A 27,928-nucleotide genomic window follows, 5' to 3' on the forward strand; every position below is an offset into this window, starting at 1 on the left:
CCTGACGTCACAGCAAGATGGGAAATAACATGTAGTGTATGTTATGGGGAATTTGAACTTGTCCTTTTCTCTTTGACATTCAGATGAAGATGATATAGTCATCATCACCTTAGCTACAGAAAGAACTGAAGCTGGACAGATGGAGTGAAACAGTCTCTATGAAGTATAAAATGCTATTACCCGTTTGGGGTGATGTAGTTAATATCTTGACTGGTGGTACAAACAAAGGAGCAGGATTATAAAAGACCCATGAAAACCCTTTAATGTTGTGGCTCTGTTTCCCTCCACATTAAGAATGGCTCAGTCCAGATGGTCCAGAGGTAAATGTTCAGTGACTGGTGTCACACACCGTCACCCAGTACAACACATGAGCACTAGGGGTGCAACATTACAGGTAACCCAAAGTCCGTACCTCGGCCTTTGGGCCATAGTTTTAGTTTGGTGTCAATACATGTTGTGTGCGTAGAGAGAAAAACTTTTTTTTTTTTCCTCTTGGTAAAAACTTCAATCTACAGTACCGTATTTTCCGCACTACAAGGCGCTTCGAAGTATAAGGCACACCTTCAATGAATGGCCTATTTGAAAACTGTTTTTTATATATAGGGCGCACCACATTATAAGGCGAATAGAGTAGAAGCTATAAGTGGCTGGGGTTGCGTTATGCATCCACTAGATGGAGCTGCGCTAAAGGGAATGTCAACAAAACAGTCAATAAGTCAGTCAAACTCAGGCTACATCCACACAGAGACGCACATTTTCCTATCCAACTATTTTCTGTGCCGTTTTCAAAAAAAAGTGAGCTGTAAAGACGAAGCCGTTTCTGCCGTCCACAAAAGCCGTTTCCAGAGATCAGTTCAAATGCCAGACCTTTGGGGGGCGCTGTATTGCTCTAACAATAAACAAGAGAAGAAGCCCGGGCTAGCCTGTGAGCTAATGTTAGCACTTAGCAGAATTACTCTTTACAGGTTCTTACTGCTTACCGCTACCCCGGTGACACCCCCTAACTATGGTAGGGCTATATATAAGACGCATCCGATTATAAGACGCAGTGTCGGCTTTTGAGAAAACTGAAGGCTTTTAGGCTACGGAAAACAAATTCCAGTGTTGCTGGTGAACCGAGTCATATAACACGTTTACTTGAGGTTTACTAAACAAAACACTTTCAAATAGTAAAACTCCTCATATTCTTTGACTACTTTAGTCTACTACTTAGTCTTACTACTACTAAAGGAAAAAAGCTACCAACTGTCCAAGAAGTTGCTAAAAGTCACCAAATGACGCCATCGCCTTATTTGCAAAATCGTCCATTTGCATGTGATTGTCATGAACAACATTAACAATAATGTTTTTCTCTGCCGAAACAATTTTACAGCCTTGAGCTAAACACAGGGGCTAAACTTTGTGCTAATGTTGATTCCAACCCACAGTCAGCAGTTATTCTGCAGTGGTCTGTTCAAACTTGAGAGTCTATCAATAAAATGAAGAGTGAGGTTACATTAGCTCTGATTGGTAGATGACTGGAAGGACATAACCAGGATTCACTAATTATACAGTTTAAGGACGCATCTCACAGCATCAGGCTGTCAGTGCTACATATGGACGGCTACTGAACTACTGTACCAACTGTCATGATAGCCTACAGATACTTTGTAGCACTGGGCTGCCGATAGCACTACATATAGAGGTCTTATGACATACAGTACAAACTTAGGTTTGCTTGTTGTCACGTTTCAAACAACACCGCTACGTAACTATACTAATAAATACCTTACATTGTATCCGGTAAAAAGTTGTCTTGGACAAAGAAAATTAGCTCCAAAACAAACACGGGCCTGGTTAAAAGTTCCATCTTTACGACAGTGTGTGTGAGACTCCGGACCAGAAGGTGGTGATGCAGTCCTGTTAAAACAGATCCTCTTCATAGCATCTTTAACTATGTTGATAACGAACTTTCTTCTGTCAGTTATTGTTTTTAATGTTAAAATACCTTGGGACCAACAAAAGGGACAAGTGCATGCACGATTAATTTCTCTGGCTGCAGCTGGGAGGGACTGCTGTGAGCATAGTGTCCTATGCATAAATAACTGAAGGGTTAATGTCTTTTACCGTTGCATCCCCACATGGCACCAACCTGATGGCGTTATTTTCTTTGGTAAAATCACATCAGCATAAGCTTTACCATGCTGAACCAATCGGTTATCATTTGGCTGACTGATAAAGTTCAGTCTGCAAAAAAGGCAAAGCATGAATGATCTCTAAAAACATGAAATCTGGATTTCCTTGTTGTCTCAGGTGAAACACAACATGCTTACAACAGGCATGTATGTAAAGACATACCAGTAGATTCTCTTTTTTTAAAGCCCAGATTTACCTTGGTCTGTTGAACATTTAAAAGGAAACTGACCTTTGAATTGAACAGAGGCAGCGTTTGTCCACAGCCACCTGCTGTATTCAGATATTGATGTAATCTGATTGGTTACCTTTGAAAGCTTTGGAACATTTCTATCTCCCAGTCTTAAAAGGTTTTTTTCTAGACCTCAGGAAATAACACAGCTTTATTCTGCACACTGCAATCAGAAAAGTCAAGGTCACAGCTCCCCTCGTGTGGAGCAGCTCCCACTTTTCTTCAATGTTTACTACTAACCTGTGTTTCTGCTCCATGATGCTCAACTGAAATCTTCCTTTACATCGTAATATTTAGATTTTATCAAAGCATGACTTGGTGAAAGGCTGACCTGAGACAGATGAAATCACTTCAACTCCATAATATCAGCGATGACTTTATGAGGTTGGGAGGATAAAGACTAGTCAACGTTTAGAAAGCAGAAAACAGCATATGATCTCTATCCTCTGTGTCTGATCATCCTGACTTATGACCCCTGAATCATACACCTCATGTTCAGAAAAAAGCCACGTGTTGTTTTTTATTCCATGTGATTAACAGAAACATATATCTTTTCATATAGGATCGCAGTAAGTCAACATTTGCTCTCACTCAGGCTGACTGTTCTTTTCTGACAAAGCATCAGTCATTATTCTGAAGAAATGGGACATGCAGCACAGGCTACATTTTAATGACACACCCACACACTGTCTCCCAGGAGACCGATGATGAAGATGAAGAGTCTTGCTACATTAAGGAGCGCTTTCTGGCCTTTCTGAGCTGGCTCCAGGGTTTCGACTGGTTCCAGCGTCTCACACGAAGAAGGCAACAAAGTTTGAAGTGGTTTGAAACCTGAACTCTGACAAATCTCTGGACAGGTTTACATTTTTCTTTATCTTCAGATATCAGACCTTTTCTCAAAGCTAGTGTCCTTCAACTGACAAAACTGATCAAACAAGACAAACAACTCAGATCTCTCTGGGTTTGCTTGAATCTTGCAGTGAAACAGAAGTCACATCATTTTTAGCTGTGTCCACCTCTGAGATCTGAGGACTTGGTGATATTTTAAAACAGGAGTTTTACAGGCCAGGAGGTCAGAACATCTGATGGATGATAAAGAAGCAAAGATGTAAGTCAGTGTATTCTCATTATTTTGTGTTAGACAAGTGACAAAAACTGTTAAAACTGTCAAGCCACAGAAAGTTAAGTCAAAGTTTAACCTGGCAGGAACAAAGGGTGACTTATTTTACGGTACTAAAAGATATTAGACTTTTCTCATTCCATTACCAGAATTTTTTATTTGTATTCATTTATTTGTTTATTTGTTTAACTAACCCAGTCTGTTTTGGCTTCTAAGCCTAACACATGACATTTTCCTGGGCTTGCAAGGTGAAGTCTTGTGAGACTTTTTTTTTTTTTAACTTGTAAATATATAAAAACATTTTTGAGTTTTTGTAGTGGAAGGCAAAAAAAACCCTCCCTTAATTGAGATAAAAGGTTTATTCAAACATTTACCCTCAGGTGAAACTATTTCAGGTAGGGGAATAGCAGATAAACTGTAAACTGTATCAGAGGAATAATGCCAACAATTACTAAAGAAAAGAGTAGAGTGTAAAGTTACAGATATGCAGTGTTGGGAAAGTTACTGTGTAAAAGAAAGTGGTTATAGCTACTAGTTACTTTCCCAATCCCAAGTGGGCCAATCCCAATTCCACCCTTAAGCTCTTGGTTTTGCGCGTTCTCATCAAGTGGAGGGGTGTCCCAATTCTCTGTAAGGAGATAGGAAGAGCTACACTGCCTTAGAAACAAAGACAAACAAGGACCTCAATTGAAACCAAGGGATATGAAAAATTTCCCATGGCATAGATTTTTTTTTAATCAGATGTCCAATCCTTTGTTTTGAATTGTTGGATGTATTTTGGAATCGCTCATTGTAACGATCTAGCTAACGCTTCTGTAGCTACAGCTACAGCTAATAACAGCTGCACTGATGTCAGAGCAGGGTGAAAAATTCCCAGCAAACAGACTTCACTACAATGAACTCCATTTTATGAATGATGAGACAGCTAAACTGCATTCAGGAGCTGCATTAGCTACATGAGCTATGATAAGCTAATGTTACAGTATTCAGAAGCTACATAATATAGCTTCTGAATACTATAACGTTAGCTTAGCATAGCTTTTTGTAGCTTAGCTGTCTCATCTCTCATGTGATGCAGTACATGGTGGTGAAGTCTGTTATAACTGTGTTGCCCCATTTAAACATCAGTTTATCACCACTGTGTTAAAATGTGTTTGATTTGGAAAAGAATAAACAGTTGCTCTGACTACAACATAGTCAGCAAGGGACTAGGGATGAAGACGCAGCAGGAATCCAGTGGCGTTTTGATTCTAAGAGATGTGTTTTCACCCCTTTCCCTCAAACAGAGGGCCAAGGGGAGGAGTTAGTTGAAGAGGAAGGGGAAAAAGTGACAATCGGGGTCTGAACAGAATCACTCCTTTATTAATGTGATTAGTTACTAGGGAATTCAGAATAATGCTATAACCACTTTGAGACACTAGGTGGCACTTCAGTCAGTATCATAAAACAAAACAGTACATTGACCTCATGTGACGAGCAATTTTTACTTATTTATATATTTGCGTCTAGAGATATCCAGATTCTGAGACCATTTTCATTTTTATTCACTTATAAACTCAATTTAGTGTTGACACCGAAAATCCGTAAAGCTGCTTTTTGTACAGAGAGGAATTGATAAGGCAATCGATAAAGAATCGGATCAATAAGAGTATTGATATCAATAAAAACGTATCAATACCTGTCCCGAAATGGCGGTGTAGCATCTGAACTTTCATCCTGAAAACGCCAGTTTTAACCAAACGGAGCTAGGGCGGTTAACAGCTGTTAGATAACAGTGCATAATAATGTGTCACATTTCACTGTCGGTAACGCTAACACCATTGTAACATTTGAGAATTGCTAGATTACCTGTTTCTGGGAAACAGTAATGCCGTTATTTTCTAACAGATGTAATTTGTAACGTTGTTAATCTCAAGACTGACATATAAGTGTGAAAAAGGAAACCTCTTCTGTAAATTCACACATCCCCACATCAAGTTTGACCTTCTCACTGAGTCGTTCAGTTTATCTGAGTTTTCTTGCTCAGTCAAATCTCTGTACTCCACTAAATCTCCAGATCTCTGCCATGGTGGATAAATGGGCTGCTACAACAGCCAGGTGTAATTAAGAGGAATTCCCATGAGCTACTCTATTTTTGTTAGTCAAACACTGACTCTTTGACCCTCAGAATACCCATCTGTTGGGTCAGTGGCTGTCCTGGTCCTCTGTGACCGGCCCAGTTTGGATGAAATGAAGCGCCAGAGATGATGAGGCAGATTCAGCCAAATGTAATTCTGTCCAGAGTCTTTTCCTGTGTGCTTGAAGTGCTTTTTCTGCTTCTCCCTTGCAGTGAACTCTCATTTCTCTGTGTGTTGCTGGATGTAACAGCGATGTGTTTCTATTTACTCTAACCTGCTGTGTATTCTGCACGCTTCCTCTAACAAGATACAAATTTAGCGGGGGCACTGTTGGAAATACATGGCTCCTATCTGATGAGTCAATTCACGGCTTCCTGCTGAGGAAACCTGCACTCAGTTGTTTTAAAGGAGCACAGAATCTCACATTCTCACCTCGGCTACGACAGGCTCAGTGGAAAATTGCCTGCTACAAAAATAGCACAGCCTAAAGATGCCTGGAAGCTAAACAAGCCAGAGTGAACAAAATGCCAAAGCAGGAAGAAACGTTTGAGCAGCAAAAATGAATCCCAGTTTTTTCCTCTTTAGGGGGGTGAAATGATAGAACTCTGTGTCTCTGCTGCACACTCGCCCCAGCTGGAAGAAACTCTGTAACCATACGTCTCCAGCTCTGCATTATTTACCTCAAAGATATATGGCTCTATACGGTCCACTGTTTCTTCCTGCTGCGAGTACAGCTGCAGAACTTTTGTTTGGAGCCATTTGTCACTGGTTTGCTGTCTGTGCTGGACTTAGTGCCAAGTTTGGGGGTTGTCATTAGACGTTTTTGTAAAGTAGACTGCCTGGTGTTTGGCAGATTAATCAGGCTGGGTTATGGCCTTTTGAAACAATCATCATGGCTGATGCACTCACAAGACCCAAAATTATAACGCTACTCATAGTTTGCATCCTCTAATCTGCTTAATATATGCTCAATCGTCAAAAAAATTGATCTCTGGCTAAGCCCTGCCCCCATCACTCACTCTGACAAACAGTGAACATTCAGTGACAAGTGCTATGGCAGATGTTACTGTAGGAGACATTTCACAGGATGCTGTTGATGATTGTTGGAGACAGAAAAATCAGAGATCATCTTTCAGTCACCAAAAGTCTCTAAAGTCCACATTGGAGGGAAATATGAATCATTTTATTATTGAGAAGGTTGATAAAAAGCATCTGGTTAGCATCAGCATCTCAGACAACAAGACAGAGGATCAGCATTGGTCAGGACAAAAATATAACCTCCCCTTTACCATCTTTACCAAAAGTGTGTCTCTGTTAGTTTGGAGCTACAGTATTTACACTGAATCATTCAACACGTTTGATAACATTTGTTTTCTCAGCTAATCCAGCTAAGCTAATGAAGCTAAGCTCCAGAAGCTAACGTTAGCTTAACTAGAGCCCTTTGGACAGCAGCCAACAATGATGTACCATCACCAAAGAACAAATAATAGAACAAAACAGGCCAATGAACTCCCAACAAACAAAGAGACATGATGAACAAAGCAGCTAGGAGCTAACGCTAGGCTAATTTTAGCTAACGTTAGAGAAAATCCCAAAGGGTCTGTCAGACTGCAGTGGTTGTAGTGTGAAAATAAACTAACCTTTTTGGTTTACTGCAGAACTTTATCCAAATTAGACATTTTTTCTGTTGAGATGTGTCTTATAAAAGGGTTAACAATACACCCTGTCACCCAGCCTCTGTGGATACCTTATGTTGGAGTTGCATATATATTATGAACACTGTTTGATCACTTTTAAAATTAAAATGTCAAAAAAAAATCATAAAATGGGACAAAAACTGACTTTCTGCAATGAATTTTAATGGAAATCAAGGCAGAGAATGTCTGAGTGTGTAGGAATAGCTTTACACACTGTGATTGGCTTATCACACTTGAGGGCAGGACTTAGCCATGGGTCAGTGTCTATTCAACCGATGACATGTCTCCATTCTAAAATGCAACATATTAAATTAAAAAATATATATATTGGCCACTGTTAGATTTAAGTTGTGGTATAAAAAGGTGACATTTTTCAGATTTCATTTGCCTCTGTTGTCAATTTTGTTATGTTTTGAAATTTATGGCAAAACCCTACATATTTTACTGTTCCATTTATTGATTTGATTTTCAACTGAAACATGTTGCTGGCGAAGAAAATACATGTACATATGATTATTATGTGTATGGAAGATAGATGGTATCGAATTGTTTTCTTAATCAAAAGCACACCAAGATATTGGTATATTATACATATTTAATTTAATATAATTTAATTAAATTAAATTTCAATCATTTAAAAAAAAAAGCAATACATGCTGGTATTTATTCTTCTCATGTTTTTTTTTTTACATAAACTAAAGCCACAGTAAGTCAAAACCAAAGAGGAGCTTGTGACTGAAGTGGGGGATGAGTGTTTTAGTCCAACCCATCTTGATCTGCCAGCTGCTCTGATTTCACTCTGTGTTCTTCCTCCCCTGCAGAATCACATCGCCTTCGCTGAGGTCACATGACGTGGAGTCGGCAGTGTGGCAAACCCATTGGACATCCACACTCTTCACCGTCCAATCCAATTAACCAGAGTGCAGCGCTAAACCCATCCTCAGTGTGTGTCTGATCTGCAGTATGTTGTTCTATGTTGTCTTTATCAGGCGCCTGTTGTCCTACGCAGCTTCTTGTATTCAAGAAAGAAAAAAAAAAGAAAGAAAAAAGAGTCAAAAACTCCACGGGACAGGCTGTTCCTTCTGTCTCCATCTATGCACTTAAATGATGCACAGTAAGTTTTAATTCTGTTTGGATGTTTGCCTCTCTGATGAAGCTTGATGTGAGGTGAGGAGAGAAGACTTGCACACTGCTTCACACCATAAAAAAGAGGAGAAATGGATCGCATTGCTTCAACTGTCCTACACTGAGCTGAACGGGAGGTCCAAAAAGAGAAAACCATGATAAACGACCCATTGTTATGTTCAGTAATGCTCCGGTTTCTTTAAGATCCTGTTTGTCATGTGAAACATTCAGAGGACTGCTGAGCATTCAGCGCCAGTGTGACACCAACTTCAGGGCCCATATTTACCAAACAGAAGACGACTTCAAATCATCTCTTAAAGAGGAAGCTTTCAAATCATCAGACTTAAACAGCTTTAATATCAGAGACTCCCAGAGGTATTTTAGGTTGTTTCAGAAACATAGTACAGAAAACATGTTGGGGATGACGTTTACTAAACAAATAGCTTCTCTTGTGGTGACACATTAAATATAACCAGGGCTTCATGTAGAGAACTCAGGCATGAGGAATTCTGCTGTTAAACAGAAATAAAGAAAAGATTCAAAGTAACACAGAGGAAAAAAAGGAGGTTTTCGTCTCCCATAGTTCTGTTGTATAATAATATAATCCTGATATCCCTGAGAGGCAGGTTTACGTTTATATTTGACACAGTGATGCTGCAGCTTTGCAGCTACAGAGGGTTTTCAATTACACGTTCTTAACAGTAACTTCCTAAGCCTCCACTCCGCCACTTTCTACATTTTCTCCCTTTATCTTCTAGTTTGCTTCTTCCCATTTATGCTTTCTTATCTTTTCTGTCACACACAGTATGTTTGAGGATGCTACCTCTTGTGGAAGGTGTGAAAACACCTGTCAAAGCAGCTGTGAGTGAAAACAGTTTGTTCTCTTCAGGACAGAGGTGAGACAATTATTGCTGCTGCTGTGTTCTTTCAGGGGTTTGAACTAAAATCTTTAGGTTTGACTTTTTTTAAGCAGTCACCTAGGAAACAGCAGAGCAGTTTGCCTAACTCTCAGACTGTGCTCTGCAGCCCTCATTTAATGAACATGTACACAAACAAAGAATGGTTGCACAATCATTTCCCTGGTTGGTATTTATCAGTCTGGACTCGGGTCTCAGTCTGTGTACAAAAGTTTCACGTCTGAGAAAAGCACAGTGCAGTGAAATCAGTCTGATTGTTAAAAATGATGACATCACATCAGTGCAGCGCACTTTCCAACGGATAAACAGAGGTTCAGAGGTTTATATTTAGGTAGTTTAACTCGTTGGCTGCCGCCATTTTCAGAGCATCTTGAATCAAGACCCAGAGAATATTGTATTCTCTGATGATGTAAACACAGAAAAAACTAAAACAAAAAGAGCAGACTCTCTTTGCTCAATTTGTGACACCCTTTGTCTCCAAACTACCCTGAAATATTCTCAGTTCCAGCGTCATCTCACATGTTCTCTTCATATCTACACTGATCTCTCATCCATAGAGCACACCGCTGCCATGGTAATTTACAAACCTAACACTTGCTGTGTTGCCATTGAACTTTTTCTCAAAGTAAAAGTGATATTATTGAAGCTTTAATGAAGTATAATTGGGCCTCGCCAGTGTTTCCATTACCACTAGAATTGCGCATGACTTGAGTAAAATTTTGTCACGAGAGATTCAGTGTGACGAATACTGAAGACGTTAGAGAAAATATATATATATATATATATATGTATATATATATATATATATATATATATATATATATATATATATATATATATATACATATATAAAGAGTCTAATGACTTCTTGACTCTACGACCCCATGTATTTTACAATCCCTGAAAAAAATACACAAGAACAGCAGCTGTCAATCATCGTTAAACGTGACGTAAAGCCTCGTTTTTAACCTTTTATTACTAATGAAAACGAAACTTTTCAGAAAAAAGAGGACCTGAATACATGACAGCCAAATGATATCTTCAAATCATCACAACAATCGGATGTGAGAAAAAAATTCTACAAGTTGTATAATTTTTTTTTAAAGTTTGACCACAGCCTATCTGGAATGACTGGAGAGACTGATTTTTTTAACCTATACTGCAGCCAGCCACCAGGGGGAGCAGTTTTCAAAATTTTGATGTTTCCATATTTTTTATTTATTCATTTATTTATTTTTTTCATTGTGATATTTGAGGTTTGCACAATTCTAGGTGAAATGGAAACGCAGCTACTGGTTGTAACCAAATTGAAGTCTATAGAAGTCAATGGCAGCCAATGAGTTCAGAAGATTTGTCACCAGAAATAGATACTAGATACAAGTCCCTGTAATATAAACCACCTGTAAAAAGGAAGGTTAGATGCTTGATAAGTGCTTCACTTCTTCCTGAGTTTACTTTAACATTAAAGAGGCTGTTTGAATGATGATAAACTCTCCTCTATCCTCAGTAATCTGGAAGATTTGAGCAGAAAATGTAAAAACTGGAGGAATTCTCTTGGGAATACTGGATTGAACTCGTATTGTGTGTAAAAAAAAAAAAAAAAAAAAAAACATTAAACTCCTGTGTATCCTGTGGTGATCATCAGCCCCCTGTGACCCACAGAGACACATGCTTCTTTGAAGAACCATAATTACAGCCTTGGTGTGTGTGTGTCTTTGTACACACTGATCATGACATCAATGAATGGCTCTCAGAGTTGGGTTACTGACACAGGTCGTTATCAAACGTCTCTGTGCTCAGGCGGGTCTGCAGGTTTTCACAGTGTGAGAAAACGACCGTAAGGTGCTGGTTGTAATTAGTGAAGGTTGGAAGAAGAGGGAGGATTTTTCACCAAGGTCTAAACTTTTTGGTGCAATATTTAATTGGGGACCACTTCTTGATAAATATGGGCCCTGGTTCATGTAGCAGGTGAGGATATTTTTAATCATCGTGTGTCTTTCAGTCGTCATGACACCCATTGAGACTGTATCTGTGTGTGCTCAGTATTTACAGTCCATGCAACCAATGAAAGCACTACACATTCTGTACAAAACGATTCAACAACAAGGGTTTTAGTCGCACCAGACAATCATCGTCCCCCTCGCTGCTTCCTTTTTATCTCCCTTTCTCTCTATCGTAGTTATAAATAGTTTGGGGGTTGCAGATTAAACCGTGTAACGCTGTATATGAGGAGTGGACATGGTCAAAAACCTCTGTAGTCCTTTCTTTTTTTATGTGATAACTTAAAAACACTACAGTCATTCTGACTCACAGGCCAAAACTGAGATTTTTCTTGTATGCGCTTACTTTTCGTCTCCTCTTCAATGTTTTCTGCTGTGTCAAATCAGGTTACAGTGATGTAAGACAAACTGCTGTCCTCTTTTCTCAGTGAAGAATTTATTCATGGCCTGTGTCTCCACTATCAAAGACGTGCTGGGCTGCCTCCACTCTGCCAGTTTCTTTGGTTTCATATCACAGAACAAGACGGGCTTTGATCATTGGCCAGGCTACACGTGTTGTCGTTGTAGTTTTTTACTTTGACGTTTCTATAATGTAGCTCAGTCCAACATGAAGCAGAGAAGAATCATTTTGCTGTAATCTGTTTGACTTTTTTCTAGTTTGTTCTTCAGTGAGTTTACAATCCTTCATGGTGAAAACGATGCAGTTACTGCTCGCTTTATAAACACAACACTTATGGTGTTATAAAGCCATTTTTTCCTGGACCCTGATAATTCTTAACTCTGCGCTTCGTCGGTCACATAATAAAACTGCAAATGATTGGCTGCTGGATTTGATGAATGAGTCAAACCTGCATTAATCAGATTGTAGCCACAATTTTAACAGTAACATTTATGAAGTTATATTTGTGCCACAATTTTGAGCGACAAAAATGTTTTTCTGGAATTATATTTTGTGAAAAACAAATAGAATCAAGTGAAAATAAAGCAATTTGAGTGAACAATAATATCTAATGTACTTAATTACTTTTCATGCTTGCAGAATACACATACATGTGCACTAACAACATGTTTTCCACAATGCCCTCTCAGCTTTACACCCCCTGTTGGCTCATCTCTACCTCTACCCTTGCTCAACATGAAGCGTTACAAATGTGCCACAAAGTCAACCAATCAGGAGTCGGACACAACAATTTCTAATTGACTGTTTTGTATCCAATGGTGCTGCAATATTCACAACATCCTGTAAGCGTTTAGCAAGTGACTTGCTACAAGAATTGGACTGCACAAAATCCAAAAAAGACAAAAACAAAAAGAGATTAGCAAATTTTGGTTTTCTAATTTGTAGCACCAACTTTTCCATTTGCAATCCTAATATTTAAGTCTTCTGTTTGTGCTTTTTAAACATGTTATTGTATCTTGAGACATATGGGTGCACATTGGGGATGGAACAGTTTATTAAAGAGTTTTCTTTTCTTCATTTTAGTACTCAGTTTGAAGCAACTATGTAGCTCTGATCATACACATGTGCAACTCAAAGGAGTACAGCAGGACACTTTGTGGGGAGGCGTGTGGGTTGTTTACATGACGAGCAGAGCAGACAGAGTTAGAGGGTGTACCTGTGGTATTGAGTGGTTCTGATGTCTGGGAGTACGTTTAGATTCAGTGTGGGCTCTGATGACGGGGGTTAGAAAGTGGAGGATAAAACCACGACTGGGTGTTGACAACTTCGAGACTTTGTTGCTACATTTAATGACTTTTTAGACCCCTCTGGAGAGGTTTTTTTAAGGCGACAATTCTTATGACTTTTCTGGAGTTTGGAGATTCTGAGGTTTAAGTATTTTTTGATCTCCTCAATGGTCAGCGTCTGAGCTCCTTCCCTATCCAAAACACAGAGACAGTCCTCACTCACAGCAGTATCCTCCTGCTGCTTCAGAGCAGACAACTGCATTCACATGAATCACGCAAGTGTGTGTCTCATTATGGTCACTTCTGCTGGTCCCCAGTCCAGATAAAGGAGTAGGGTTGATATTTAGACGTAAAAACACAACAATGGACAAAAGACAGTTAAATTGTAGTTGTAAACATGTTTATGATGTTGTGTTTTACTTGATTTCTGTCTCTCCCACGTTATTTCTCTCTCCTACCGAGTCCATGACAATTACATGCAAATGTATTATTATGCAGACTAGACAGCAGCGTCATTTAGTGACTTTTAGTGACTTCTGGGACAGCCAATAGTGACTTTCCTTACTGAGGAGCTGACATGTTGAAACTAACAGTGCTTCACTCAGCTTTAATGATGTTTGAAATGGGAAACAGCCTCATTTATTCAGCTTTTTCATGACTATAAATGAGATAAGTGATTAAAAATAATCAGTTTATAGTGGGTTATTAGGGTGTATGGTAATCTGGGGTGTTAGAAACAAGAATGTACACTGAACTGAACTGAAAACCGTGACCACAAAACCATGATAAGAACCAAACTGTGGATTTTGTGAACTTACATCCTGATGCACATGTCTGTAGATTCTGCAAGCATGTTAAATAACTACTAAAGCACATTATTAATTCTTGTTGACTCAAAATGCTTGGTTTTTCACTTGATTCTAATTTTGAGTTCTTGCAAAAACATTTTTTTGTGCTCAAAATTGTGGCACAAATATAACTCCATAAATGTTTGAAGTAACTCTTTTCTGGAAGTAATAATAGGCCTCAGGGTCAGATTGGAGTGCTGGTTTGTGATTTAACTCATTTAACTCTGTTAAATATTATCTACCTACAAGGTTTTTCAAGTACTGGTTGGGTATTTCAAAGAAACAAGTTTTCAGCTCTATAAAGGTAGCTGCACAGCACAAAGACTGCAGAGTTAGCATCATGCTGATACACTGTGTTGGAGCATGACGCAGCTAAAGAGCGAAGTGTCACTCTGATGGAAAAGTTGTCTTGAATTAACAAAAGTAGAGTTAAAAAAGAAGACCTGCTGGAACAAATGCACTGTTTGTTAAGAGTCATGTCTTTTAAACAGTGGGTGCTGGTGCTCATGGGAAATGGAGTCTTTATCCCAGACTCCAGCCAAAGGTGTCACAGCAACCCACAATGAACAGGCAGTCCTCACAGAGCCTTTGAGGGGGTTTAGGATGTGTAAACGCAGATCTTTTTTAAGTTCCACTGCGTTTTTGGGTAAAACATTGTGTAAATGGGGCCTAAATGACAGTAAAGCGCCATCTGAAGTGGTTGTTAGGGTCTGAATTCTGCTGGAACACAAGTTATCACGTAAAGGTCGGCTTAATGAGCCAGAGAGGAGCTGAGAGGCGCTATGCTCTGTGCTGTGACCAAATATTGATAAATGCAGCTTTGACTTGTTCATCAGTTAAATTATTCCCCTCAATCCTTTGAGAGCGTGACTGCTTAAACCGATAAACATCACTGCTGAGGGTTAACCCACACATGTAACGTGTGTTTGCATTGAAGTCAAAGTGTGCTCCCCTCGTTTGCTTTAAGTCATGCAGTCCTTCGTAGCAATAACATGTCAGAATTTATTTACCATCAGCAAAGGGGAAAAGTTGTTCCAGATCTAATTCTGTCGCCCCTTCAAATCTCTATTTTTGTAAGGATCACTGAAGCACTTAGGAATATGGACTCCAGGCAGGAACATGCAAAAAGCAGCACTTTAAACCAATCTGCAACTCCTCTCATTGCTAATGAAATGGCCACTCATGTTGCTGCTGCTGCTGCTTGAAAACATGGACATGACAGAGAATTTTCAGGACTCAAAAAAAGATCAAAGCTGCACTCATGTGCCAGAGTTACTTCACTATCCTAGAATATTTAAAGGCAAAGATATCTATGAATAAATATATCCTTTGTTCATATTGTACATTACTGCTGTCTATTTTCTTATGACTGTGCACTGTGTGAGTGTTCACAATAAATGTTTCTTTTATTCCTCAGATAACTGTTATTGCTTCTTCATGACGTTTGCCTCAGAAGTAGATTTCATGTTCTTGTGCAGTTGCATTTTTATCTGTTTAGTGAATAGTGAGATTATTCATGTTCTTTGTGTTGATATTTATGTTCCTCTCCTGCAGTTTCTTCAACATATCTCCTCAATTAAGCTTTTTCTGATTCATGAGTTCTAGATTTTTCTAAACTTGTGGTTTTTATCTCTCTCTTTTTTTTAAACACACACACATACACACACACTGTGTTTTCTTTACTTCTGGTGAAACATTTTGTATGGATGTTGTTGCTCTTCTATATCTCAGTTCTTTTTATATTGTTCATATTTTTCCAAATTTCACTTCCTTTCAACTTGAGTTCAAATTGTGACCTTTTACACTGTAGAAAATAAGAAATTTACAGCCTTTGAATAAAAAATATTAAAAGAGATCAAAGATTTTTTTGTCTGGAGTGTCTCATGTTTGTGTTCCCACAGACTGAAATCAAAGCAAGTGTCGTATTACTCACCTGCTAAGTCCAGAAAAAGTTTTATTTCAAGATATTTTAAAACAGTGATGAGGCCTGAGTTGCAAGAAGTAAATGTCAAACAGGGTGAGAAAATTTGTTTGACAAGTTTGAAGGGAAAAAAGTCTTTGAATAGGAAACTTAACCAGTACATTTTTCAGACCCCAGGCGTCATTTAGACACTGAGTGTGTTTACATGTAGTCATTAACCCTTTCATATGCGGAAAACTAGCAATAACCCGGTTGCATAAGGGCCATGTAAACATCAATAACCTTTTGAAAAAAACGGAATATGCTTGTATTCCTGTTTTTGGAAAACCCCCCCTGGAATCCTCCTTTCCTAACCTGAATATTTGGTCATGTCTACGCCGATCATCCAAAGGAACATTCACTTGTGTTCTGCTTATGTTCTGTTCACAAGGAATCTTGGACTTTTGAGTACAGGGAATTTGCCATGCTGCTGCTGTTGTTGTTGCTATGGATACAGCAAGACAAAGCGGAGATGACACATTGCATCATGATGTTCTCTCTGCGTCACTGTTTTGATCGGTGTACCATGTAAAAAGGATCTACTCTGATTGGTTATGCGTGTAAACAGGTTATTCCAAATGTTTCAGAAACTGGAATATTGACCCTAACCTGATTCAAATGATCAGCTCGTCATCAAGCTCTGCTCGAGCCTGATAACGAGCCATTCATTTGAATCAGGTGTGCTGGAGTGGGGTAACATCTAAAACATGCAGGGCAGAGGTCCTCCAGGACCAGGATTGAGAAACATTGGCATATGGGACCATTTTTTCAGCGTGTGCGAGTATAGATTGGTATAAATTTCATCTGGTTGCGTTCATGCGACTGCATGTATCTTAATCAGGGATGGGTACCAAATTAGGTACTTTTATAGGTACCAACTGAATTCTGTCAAAAGTACCGGGTACCGATTCACATAAAATCAAAAGGTACCATGTTTAGGTACCTAAATGCATCTTTGTGACTGTGAGGGAGTGGAAGAGTAGACGATTATCCATGCTGGACATGAACACAGCATTGCAAGGTTATACATGAAAGAATAAATATGTTTAATTGAAAAGAAAATACTTTTTTTTTTTCTCATTACAATTGAAATTTTTTACCACATCAACAAAAAAAAAAGACGAAAAGTGGTACCATTGAGTACCGGTACTGCTTGCCAGGTACCAGGCATTGGCTTCTTATCGTTTCAAATGTGAAAGGTACCCATCCCTAATCTCAATGCTCCCTCTATCACAGTCACTGTACAAGACATTGTGGTTTAACTTCGCCCTCTTTCACTGGCTCAGTCAGTCTCCTCCATCCAAACTCTCTGCTTTTCTGAGGAGAGGGTGCCATCGCGTACACGTGCGGTGCATATGCGCAGCACACACCGAAGACAGACAGAACTTCACAACGACAAGCGTTTTACTATTTAAGAGTTAGCCTTTTTCTTATGGTGATAAGATTCACACTGCTCTAAACTCTCCTTATTGAAGAGGATGCTACGTTAGAGCATGTCAGAACTTATGTTAGATAGTGTTGGAAAACGTGGTGTTTTTCCCTCACTTTGTTAATACTTAATTAATATTTATCAACTCTCCACACCTGTCAGGGTGCTGAGATTCCCACACAATCACCAGGGTACTTTAGATAAACACAATTACGTCCTCACACAGGGTACTCCAAAGTAAAAAACATCTAACTCCACATGCAAATTACCTTGTTCACCACGTTTCCTGGTGTTTGTTGATGATGATAAGAGATGACAAAGGAAACAACTGAGTTCTCTACTGATGCTCAGATTTATTGATTACAATGAGTCAAGAGTGTGCGACAGATCTGAGTTCAAGTTACCCCACCCTGCCAGACATATGCTGCAGTAAAAGAACCCCCATCTTGTTCCTGAACCCTTTTTATTATTTGCAGCTCCTCCTAGTTTAGACATGTCATTTCCCTGTTTCTCAAAAGCCTTGTATTCTCATGTGCGCTCACTCTTCCACTTCTCAGTGTTCCTCATATTAAAACTGAAAGCACATCAATTATATGAAAAACACACAAACATACAAGATTAATTCTTTGTCACAGCTCTAAGCTAAATCGTTCATATTCTTTTTATTTTTCCATTGTTCTGAGTGATCTGTAGCCACCATCTGCAAAGAAACCTGTTTAATTTGTGACCGCATATGAGCACATTTTGATAATATTTTAGCAAAGCACGTATACACAAGCTAAATATTCCAACAATTGAGAGATCAGGGCTAACCACAGCCCAGATAGTAGTCAGTTCTGGGACGATTCTGGCTATCTTCAGCTCCAGTCAGGCTACTTGGTAAGTTGACCTATTCTTTATTACTAAAACTTTTTTTTTTCTCCCTGTCCAGTGATTTCAATGAAAGCTGTGATAAAGTGAGAACTGTGTTTTCACCTTTGAAGCTCAGATAACTATCAGGTAAAGTAATAAACATCGACAATAGCGTAATTAGCTTCCTGGGATGCTAATGGGATACTGGGATGAATTTTAATTTACAACGCTTATGGTCTCTTAAGAATTTAGTGCTGGTTTAGTGCTGAGGCACATTTAGTTGGTAGCAAATCTCTAATTTATCAACAATTAATAAAGTTTAGCCATGAACGAACCGTAAGTTTTACACATTTTCTTGACTCAGATAGCTAGCTAACATAAATTTGGCGGGCAGTGATGCTAATAACATCAGAAACATTATAGGCCAAATACACTCTATCAACCATGGCCCAGCAATGAATAATTTAGGTGTGGGCCAGTTGTGGAAATGCTGAACTCAGCCTTGACATCACTTTTTAACTTTGGATTTTTCGTGAAGATTACACTACTCATTTTCACTGAGGGTGAATATATCATAATGACCCGCCGAACAAATAGATGGAGAGATATACATTATAACCCAGCAAGTTGTTATCACGGTTTTGGTTATAGTTGGAGTTTACACTCATGATCTTGTGTTTGTTGAAAGGGGTCTAATGTGACATAAAATGCTGCTGTTTGTCGCTATTGTATATATTTGGAAAGAAGATGCCAAAGTATGCAGCCCAAGGCTGTTGTTTACCTCCAGTGTCAAGACGCTCGACATGGAGCGGCTGCATCTCTCTTAGGGGTGGGCGGTACGCCTGTTTCACCACCGTTACCGGTATCATAAGTTGCCATGAAGTGAGTTTTGCTATACTGTAATTACCGCGGTAAAGCACTATTACACATAATTTAGTCCAAGTAGTGGTAAATCTATGTGGGAGGTTTATTTCTCCCAACGTGAGAAGCCACAGCCATTCTGAAAATACACCTCAAAGGCCATTAGCATCAAGTCAGTGACGTGACAAAGTTAACATTTACGGGAAGCAAAACAGCTGGTGTGCATGACGACGGTTGCCATGCTTTGGACACAGGCTGTACAACGCTATACGTAAGTGTCTATGGTCAAATCTCAAAACCTAAAATGTGATACAACAATTTTTAAACAAAAGTAGTGGCATCAAAATCAACATTTTGATCAAACTGAAACCGTAGTTTGCGGAAACCCGGTATAAAGAGCTTCATGGCCTCTTAGCATTAAAACCAATACATTTCTAGATTATTTTCGTTGTCAGTAAAATATGCGCCTGACATGCTAACACAGCCCCTGTTGTTGCCTAGGTAATGGCCTTCTACTTTGGTTACAAAACAGTGAAGCTGCTGTTCACAGGGCTGCTCATCAACTCACCACCCAGATAGCCGTCAGTTCTGGGCCCATTCTGGCTGTCTAGTGTTGGCTGACCACATCAGATTACAGGTACTGCTATAGTTATTGGTTGATAGAATGCTGGTTCATCTTCATCCACGAATAGAAGAAGTGTTAGAAATCGAGCTGTCAAAGTAGTTAGTGCCATGTTATCATTCTTTCAGACTGAAACCAATGTTGAGTCTAGAAGGGGCTGTGCATCCTCAGAAACGTCAATCTGCAGCTGGGGTTTATCATTCTGCTGAAGCAGAGTCTGATGAAGAAGGGACAGCTTCATATGAGTCAAAAGACTCAGACGAACGATGATGTGATCAAGATGAGAATGCCTGTGAGGATTCTCTAGCGACATCTTTGTGTGACTGGGCTGTAAACTTTAATGCTTCTTTGGTTGCTTTGACTGCTCTCCTGACCATTCTGAGAATCTATCATCCCTTACTACCTCAGAATGCTAAGACTCTTCTCAAAACCAAGACTGTGTACCATGTCTCGCTGGGGGTGGAAACTTTTACTTTGGCATATTACAGTCACTGAGATCAACCTTTAAGAGAGTCTGGTCAAGCCCACCACCATCACACCATGGCCCCACCCACCACAAACGAACCCAGCCATGGAGGAGGAAATGGGGGCCATGAGGGCCATGAAGGCATGGTGAGACAAGCTAACAATGATAGCAATGCTGTTAGCATCATGTGACTGTTCCTACTCTTAGCTTTTCCTGATAGTCATGTACAGAGCTAACATGCTAACACAGAACCTGTTACGAGAACGTGGAGCTGCTGTTCACAGGGCGGCTCATCAACTCACCACCTAGATAGCAGGTAGTTCTGGGTCGATTCTGGCTGTCTACTGCTGGTGGACAAATAATCTGTGTACAACAGTCCTCTTAGAACAGACGACTCCTTCATCAGAATGTCTGATGAGGGACACCACATTTCTGTCTGGAATGGTTACATGCTTTCCTTATGATTATATGCATCTGGTTTGTCTTGGTGTCCTGAGAAAATTGTTAGATCCTTGGCATGCAACAGGTCCTCTGCGTTGTTGGATCTCTGCCCAACAGAGTCAACAGATTTCAAATCCACTAACAGCCTTGGAAGATTTCATTCCCACTGACTTTACATGAAAGTCCAGAAAGTTGTCAGAGAGGCAAAGATGGAAGGCAACTGAGCTAAGGCAGTTTTTATCGTTCACCAGATCTGTTGTCCTTTGTGATGTGCTTGCATCTCTGTTATATATCAACTTAATGCTGCGAACTGTATCAGTTTCTATCCTTGCAAATCCACTACTATGCCTCACTCTAAATGACTTTGTTAACAGTCTTCTTGTTTCTTTTGTTAAACATTTCAGCTGGTTGTATGAAGAACATGTTGTATGTAATATTCATGGACTGATCCATCTTTGTGAGGATGTGAGGTTGCATGGAAACCTTGACTTAATATCTAGTTTTCCCATTTAAAAAATGACTTGGGAAGGATTAGAAAAAATGATAATAACACCTCACCATCCATTGTCTCAGGTAATTCTCAGGCTCTTAGAAAGTAACAATTGGAGTTTCATCAGGAACGAAGAACTAAGACAAAAACTACTAAAAAAAAACTGTCTGTAAAACTGCTGTTAATTGAAATTTCTATTTATTGGAAGACTGCAGGAAAAAAAATCTTGATGTAAGTGGGTGTGTTCTTTATATTGGTGAGTGTTGTGCACTTTCAGACGAATGAAGTGAATTATTGTCATTCTGACAGAATGTTTAAAATAGTGGAGTTCTTGGAAACAAATGAAGTAGAGCTGGTGCCAGGTACTTGGATCAAACCCACTGAATGTCTGTGGCCTGCGCTGAAAGGGAAGGCCGCATAAAACAAAGAATTATCCCAGGGCCTGACTGGATGTCGTGGAATGTTGGGGTGATGTTTACTACTGGTATGTATACATGCATGGTTTGTTGCTACGAGTAGATTTATATACTCATAACTCATTGATCTTTAATTTTAAATTTGTTTTAAACATTTATTCATCAGGTAGGGAGGCTGAAGCTATGGGATGCTGAACGGAGGTCGGACCTTCAGTCAGATGCAGAAGACAACAAAAGAAAAGAAAGACACAAAATGTGGGTAATGATCGTAAACAGCTCCTATTGAGCTGGGCACTGGTTTGGTATTAATCTGATCTATATTTGCTGTATTGATGCTCAAAATACAGTTGAGACCCAGTGTTTTTTGTTGTTGTTGTTGTTTGTTTGTTTTTTTAAGAAAATGTTTCAAACAGTAAAACTTAAAGGGATAGTTCAGTTTTTTTGAAGTGGGGTTGTATGAGTTCTATGTGACCACTAAGGACATTAGATACAGTAGAAAGTTGTCTCCTCTCCCTCAGTAAGACACAAACTTTAATCGATGGCGACGAGGAAATAGGCGCTAACAGGGAAAGACCGTACCAGATTGAAAGGCTATTTTCTCTGCCCACAAGAACTAAAATCAAAAAGTAATACCACAGTTTAAGAGTCAGTACATAAAACATTTTTTAAGTGTATTAAGTCTTCGGAAATATAAACATTTATCCGGACCTAACTAACACCTGCGTGAAGTTGGCCCCCCACCCAACGCAAAACTTGATAAAAATAGTCTCAATTGTTTGTGCTACGTTAGTGCTGGTTTGTGCAGAAAACAAATATCATTTGTGCTGCTTTAGTTTTTAAGCTATTAAAAAAATATTATTAAGGTCATTCTAAGTTCACTCAGCCCCCCTACATAGTTGTAACTGAACAAAAATAGTCTCAATCATTTGTGCTACGTTAGTGCTGGTTTGTGCAAAAAAAATATCGTTTGTGTTGCTTTGGTTTTTAAGATATAACAAGTTTATTATTAGGGGATGACGCCCCCCCCCCCCCCCCCGCTTCAGCTTTTAAGATATTAAAAAATATTATTAAGAACATTCAAAGCACAGCCCTGTTAAGGATCGCCGTGCCACTCTCCATTGAGACCCATTGTACAATAATATTTTTTAATATCTTAAAAACTAAAGCAGCACAAACGATATTTTTTTCTGCACAAACCAGCACTAACGTAGCACAAACGATTGAGACTATTTTTATCGAGTTTTGCGTTGGGTGGGGGCCAACTTCACGCAGGTCTAACTAACTGGTCATGTGTCCTTCCGCGCAGCGCTAGTGCGCTCCATCCCCCTCCTCCTTTCAGCTGTAGTGAATGTAAACAAGCTATGCTTCGGGCGCGGGTTACAGACATAAATGTTTATATTTCGGAAGACTTAATGCACTTAAAAAATATTTTATGTATCGTACTCTTAAACTGTGGTATTACTTTTTGATTTGAGTTCTTGTAGGCAGAGAAAATAGCCTTTGAATTTGGTACGGTCTCTCCCTGTTAGCGTCTATTTCCTCGTCACCATCGATTACAGTTTGTGTCTTACTGAGGGAGAGGAGACAACTTTCTACTGTATCTAATGTCCTTAGTGGTCACATAGAACTCATACAACCCCACTTCAAAAAAAAAAAAAGAACTGTCCCTTTAAGGATGAAAAGTGCTCACATTCAAAAGTGTAACTAGCAAAATTGGAGATTTGGTGTCAGCTTTTCTAATAGCTGTACGCTTTTTTTTTTTTTCTTTCAATTTTCACATAGATCTTTTAGGAAACTCTGATCACGTAAGTTTGGTGTAGCTGGTACTGTGCATGTCAATCTGTTAACTATGGAGGTTGTATGGCTTGCTTATGCAAATATTTTAATAAGTACTTAAGCCAAAATAAAAAAAAATGTTTCTGGTCATTAACAGTAATTATTAACAGCTGTTAAACCTTCCTAGCTTTAAATGTAGAAAGCAACAACCCACCAAGTGGCCTTACATTTCATTTCATTTCTATGATTAAATATTAAAAAGTTTGATGAAACCATACCCAAGGGAAAAAAATTAACACAGTGGCCCTCATTTAACAAACATGGGTACACCAAAAAAATGGGTGTACACTCCTTTCCACGCACAGATCGGCATTTATCAATCTGAACGTGGGCGTCGTGTACGCTCAAATCCCACGCCAGGTCTGAGTTCGTGTACGCAAGTTTCATGTCAGTGGAGAGCGGGATGCAGTAAGGGAAATCTGTCTGTGGAGGAGAATTATTAGATCATATGAAGGCGAAACATTTTCAGACCGAAAAACTGATGTTCCTAGATTATCATTTAAATCCTTGAATTAGATATGACACCAAGAATGTTTCTATTATTTTACGGTTCCTCCACCAATCTGTAATATACTTTGCTATGAAAGAGCAGCTTGAGCTGTCAGCTGATTTCTCCCCATGTAAAAAAAAATGTGTTTCCTTTATTGATTCACTTTAAAAAATAAATAATAGAGAGACGATTATCAGTTTTAATACACTCTCATGTCCGTGAAAAAGTCTCTGCAGAGAACATTCAGACGACGTTGGATCAAACTTTTAGCCTGGATTTTTAAAGGAAGTTGTATTGATTACAGGATTTACTGTGAAGATTATTATTTCACTCCTCATAATATTATAAATCAACATGAACTGTGCGTGAAAAGGTGACTATTTCACAACAAAAGACGTTCATTAACATGAGATCACAACCTATGTCCTCGTCTCGTGGTAAGAATAATCATAATGGTGCGGCCACACCAAACGTGAACTCACAAATTTATTTGCGCGAATGGCCTGTCACGCGCCGCGTCAACGCCCGAGTCTGGACGCTGGACTATTTTGACAAGCTGAGGGTCAAACACGCATTAGCGCGTTCCTGCGCATGTGGAGTAGAGAGCCCGTTCATTTAACGACGAAAAGCCGAAAAGAGCATCTGAAAAACAATGAGCTGTGGTTTCAAAAGCACGACAGGAGAGTGTGTGAAAGCTTTGGAGATCACAATCAATGCCTCTGCCTCTCCCTGGTAATCCACCGGCCCTGCCTGGCTGTTCCCTATGATCTCATCCTCGATGCCCCAAACCTCGGACCACCCAAACCTCGGACCACCCAAACCCCAGACCCATGTTCCCGGAGGTCTCCCTGGGGATAATGAAGGGGTGGAGGAAAGAGAGGAGCACAGAGAACTTCCATCTTTTCCCTGGCTCTGCCCCTGCCCCGCTCTTTCCTCCTCTCTATCAGGCTCAAAACTCCACTGAGGAAAACACAGTCGGATTCAGTGATAGACCGTGCAGGCAAATCCGTCTGGAATCGAATATTTACAGAACTTAAATACAAAACCTGTCTCCTCAGAGACTTTCACCCAAGCCTGCTCCTGTTTTTCCGGTCTCTGTAGAGTACACACGTCGTATCGTATAACTCTGGATGATGACACACTGCACAGATTGTTTTCTCCTCCATCCTCCGGCGGTGTTGGAGCCGGAGCAGGCGACGGTTCCCCCCAAACGTCGTCAAATCAATGACATCATGGGGGGATGTCATTGCTGATTGGTGGCAACAGCAAGCCTTCATACGAATTTGCGTCTACCGCCCAAACGCGTGAACGCTCCAAACGCACAAACGCCCCGCACCAAACGTGCTGCCCGAGGCGAATCAGCGTCTAAACGCGTCTTTGCATTGACTTTGTATGTCATCGCGCCGCAAATTCGCATTTGGTGTGGCTGCACCATAAAACTCTGGTCTACCTGGGCATAAATGTGCATGATCAGCACACTTCAGCTCCACTCCCTCCTCAGTCTGTGACAGGTTCAGATTCAGGCTGGAGTCTGCAGCTTCTTCCAGAGCTCAAACACATCTTTAAAAGACAACTTTCCACGTCTCTGAACCTGTACACAGCCACTAAGGCTGCACGATTAATCAATTTTAAATCGTAACAGACTTTTTGGATTAAGACGATGTTAGAAACTTTTAAATCGTGCATGAACCATTTCGGCTTTTCACATGAATGCGCCCTTTTTGGTGTCTCTAAGCCACCGTAGTTTCTCCAGCCCGTGTCTCTCCCTCTTATGACGGATGTACTACATGCCTGCCTTCGCTCAGCGTCTGGTAACAACAAGCATTGCTGCTGCCGGAGAAGTTACATTTGCTCAGGGAAGTGAAGTTTTAGTTCCTAAATCTGGGTCAACTAAATCTGTAGTGTGGAAATGGTATGGTTTCGACACGGCGGACACAGACCAAAAAATTCCTGTTGCAAACTGTACATGAAATCAGTTGAAACGAAAGATACAAGTACAAGCAACTTATTGTTACATTGCCAGAAGAACCACGAGCTGGAAAACGAACTGTGTGTAGCAGAGAGGACTGCACAAGAGAGATCTACTCCACCACCACCACCACGAAGGAGCAGGCAGCTAACTCTTGCTGCCTCATTTTCACACCGTGTTCCGTATGACAAGAAAGACCCGAGGTGGATAGCAATTACAAATGCAGTGGCGTATCGTATCACAACAGACATGTTGCTGATATATACTGTCGGAAAGGAGGGGTTTCAGTATTTGATAAACATGCTGGGGTACACTTTATTTTTTGTTTTAAGTAAGAACAGGGACCTGAAGTGTGTTAAGATAAGGTGCTTTTAATCCAAAGGGATTCTTGTGTCTATTTTTAAGAGTTAAATTCACTAAGGATGCATATATGAGATTGATTGTTCACTTTGGATTTTATAATTGACAGTTTTGCACTATTTAATCACTTACATGATTGTAACTTTTGGATTTGGGATTTGTTGAATCCAAACTTAGACTTAGACTACCTTTATTGTCATTACTCAAATAACACAGCAGTGCACTTGGAATGAAATTTCGTTGCAATAGCTTCCGGATTATTACAACACACGGTGATCTTGTCCATGAATAAGTGAATAAAAAAATATGAAATATTTAGTGCCAGAATAAATAATTTAAAAATAAAATTTACAAAGTGTATTGCACCGTTAATATTTGAAAAATCTGTCATATAAATTAAAGGAAGAAATATTGCACTGAACCACACAGTAGAGGTAGTATGAATGTCCCATGATAAAAATATTAAAAATATTGGCCCTTAATATTGCACATCCAAGGTCCAGAGAAAATAAGGTTCAATAAAACACATTCAAAGTACTTTTTTCATCCATCTTTTTTATTTTCAAAAAATTGTAATCGAAAAATCAGGTTTGAAATAAAATAATCGGGATTTTATTTTTAGGCAAAATCGAGCAGCCCTAACAATAACTGAACAAATTGTGGCTTCTGATAGTCAGACATCACAGATGAATTAATCAAGGTACAAATGAAGGCTGTTAAAATTAAATATTTAAAACTCTGCTTTATTTTACCTTGTCATATCCACGCTGCTGAACCACTGCAGTGATTTCCTTGCAGGTGAGTTTTTTTTTATGATTTGCTCCACTTTTCTGACTGCCAAACAACGTGGTGTCATTTCCTCTCTACCTCTGTTGCTATGGTGTTGTTGACTACCAGAATGGAGAAGTTTTCTTTTTCCGGTAACGCGTCCCTTCGTGTCCATCCATCCATCCATCTTCTTCCGCTTATCCGGGGTCTGGTCGCGGGGGCAGCAGCCTAAGCAGGGAAGCCCAGACTTCCCTCTCCCTAGCCACTTCATCTAGCTCTTCCGGGGGGATCCCAAGACGTTCCCAGGCCAGCCGGGAGATGTAGTCTCTCCAGCGTGTCCTGGGTCTGCCCCGGGGTCTCCTCCCGGTGGAACGTGCCCTGAACACCTCACCAGGGAGGTGTCCTGGAGGCATCCTCATCAGATGCCCGAGCCACCTCATCTGGCTCCTCTCAACGCGGAGGAGTAGTGGCTCTACTCCGAGCTCCTCCCGGATAGCTGAGCTTCTCACCCTATCTTTAAGGGAGAGCCCGGCCACCCTACGGAGGAAGCTCATTTCGGCCGTTTGTACCTGCGATCTTGTTCTTTCGGTCACTACCCAAAGCTCATGACCATAGGTGAGAGTGGGAACGAAGATCGACCGGTAAACAGAGAGCTTCGCCTTCCGGCTCAGCTCCCTCTTCACCACGACAGACCTGTGCAGAGTCCGCATTACTGCGGACGCCGCACCGATCCGCCTGCCGATCTCTCGCTCCATCCTTCCCTCACTCGTGAACAAGACCCCGAGATACTTAAACTCCTCCACTTGGGGCAGGATCTCATCCCTGACCCGGAGAGGGCAGTCCACCCTTTTCCGGCTGAGGACCATGGACTCAGATTTGGAGGTGCTGATTCTCATCCCAGCCGCTTCACACTGGGCTGCGAACCGCTCCAGAGAGAGTTGAAGGTCATGGCTTGATGAAGCCAACAGGACCACATCATCTGCAAAAAGCAGTGATCCAATCCTGAGGTCACCAAACTGGACCCCCTCGACACCCTGGCTGCGCCTAGAAATTC

At 40.1% G+C, this 27,928-nt stretch overlaps 1 protein-coding gene across 3 annotated transcripts in view; it reads left to right on the forward strand.

Annotated features, from left to right (window-relative positions):
• The window catches only part of LOC141807345 (phospholipid phosphatase-related protein type 5-like), a 151,200-nt gene extending 135,499 nt beyond the window's left edge, over positions 1 to 15,701 (forward strand). For 2 of the 3 annotated variants that reach the window (XM_074693290.1, XM_074693289.1), the window contains exon 6: positions 8,160 to 15,700. In XM_074693290.1, the coding sequence (XP_074549391.1) occupies positions 8,160 to 8,189 (30 nt within the window). In that variant the 3' untranslated portion in view covers positions 8,190 to 15,700. Of the gene's footprint in view, positions 1 to 8,159 lie in introns of all 3 variants that reach the window. The other variant, XM_074693288.1, reaches the window with a different exon arrangement.
• Positions 15,702 to 27,928: the final 12,227 nt, after the last annotated feature.

This window comes from Halichoeres trimaculatus, unplaced genomic scaffold (assembly GCF_033239565.1).
Source record: "Halichoeres trimaculatus isolate MK-OKI-2021-1 unplaced genomic scaffold, fHalTri1.1 fHalTri1_scaffold_18, whole genome shotgun sequence".
Classification (NCBI taxonomy): domain Eukaryota; kingdom Metazoa; phylum Chordata; class Actinopteri; order Labriformes; family Labridae; genus Halichoeres; species Halichoeres trimaculatus.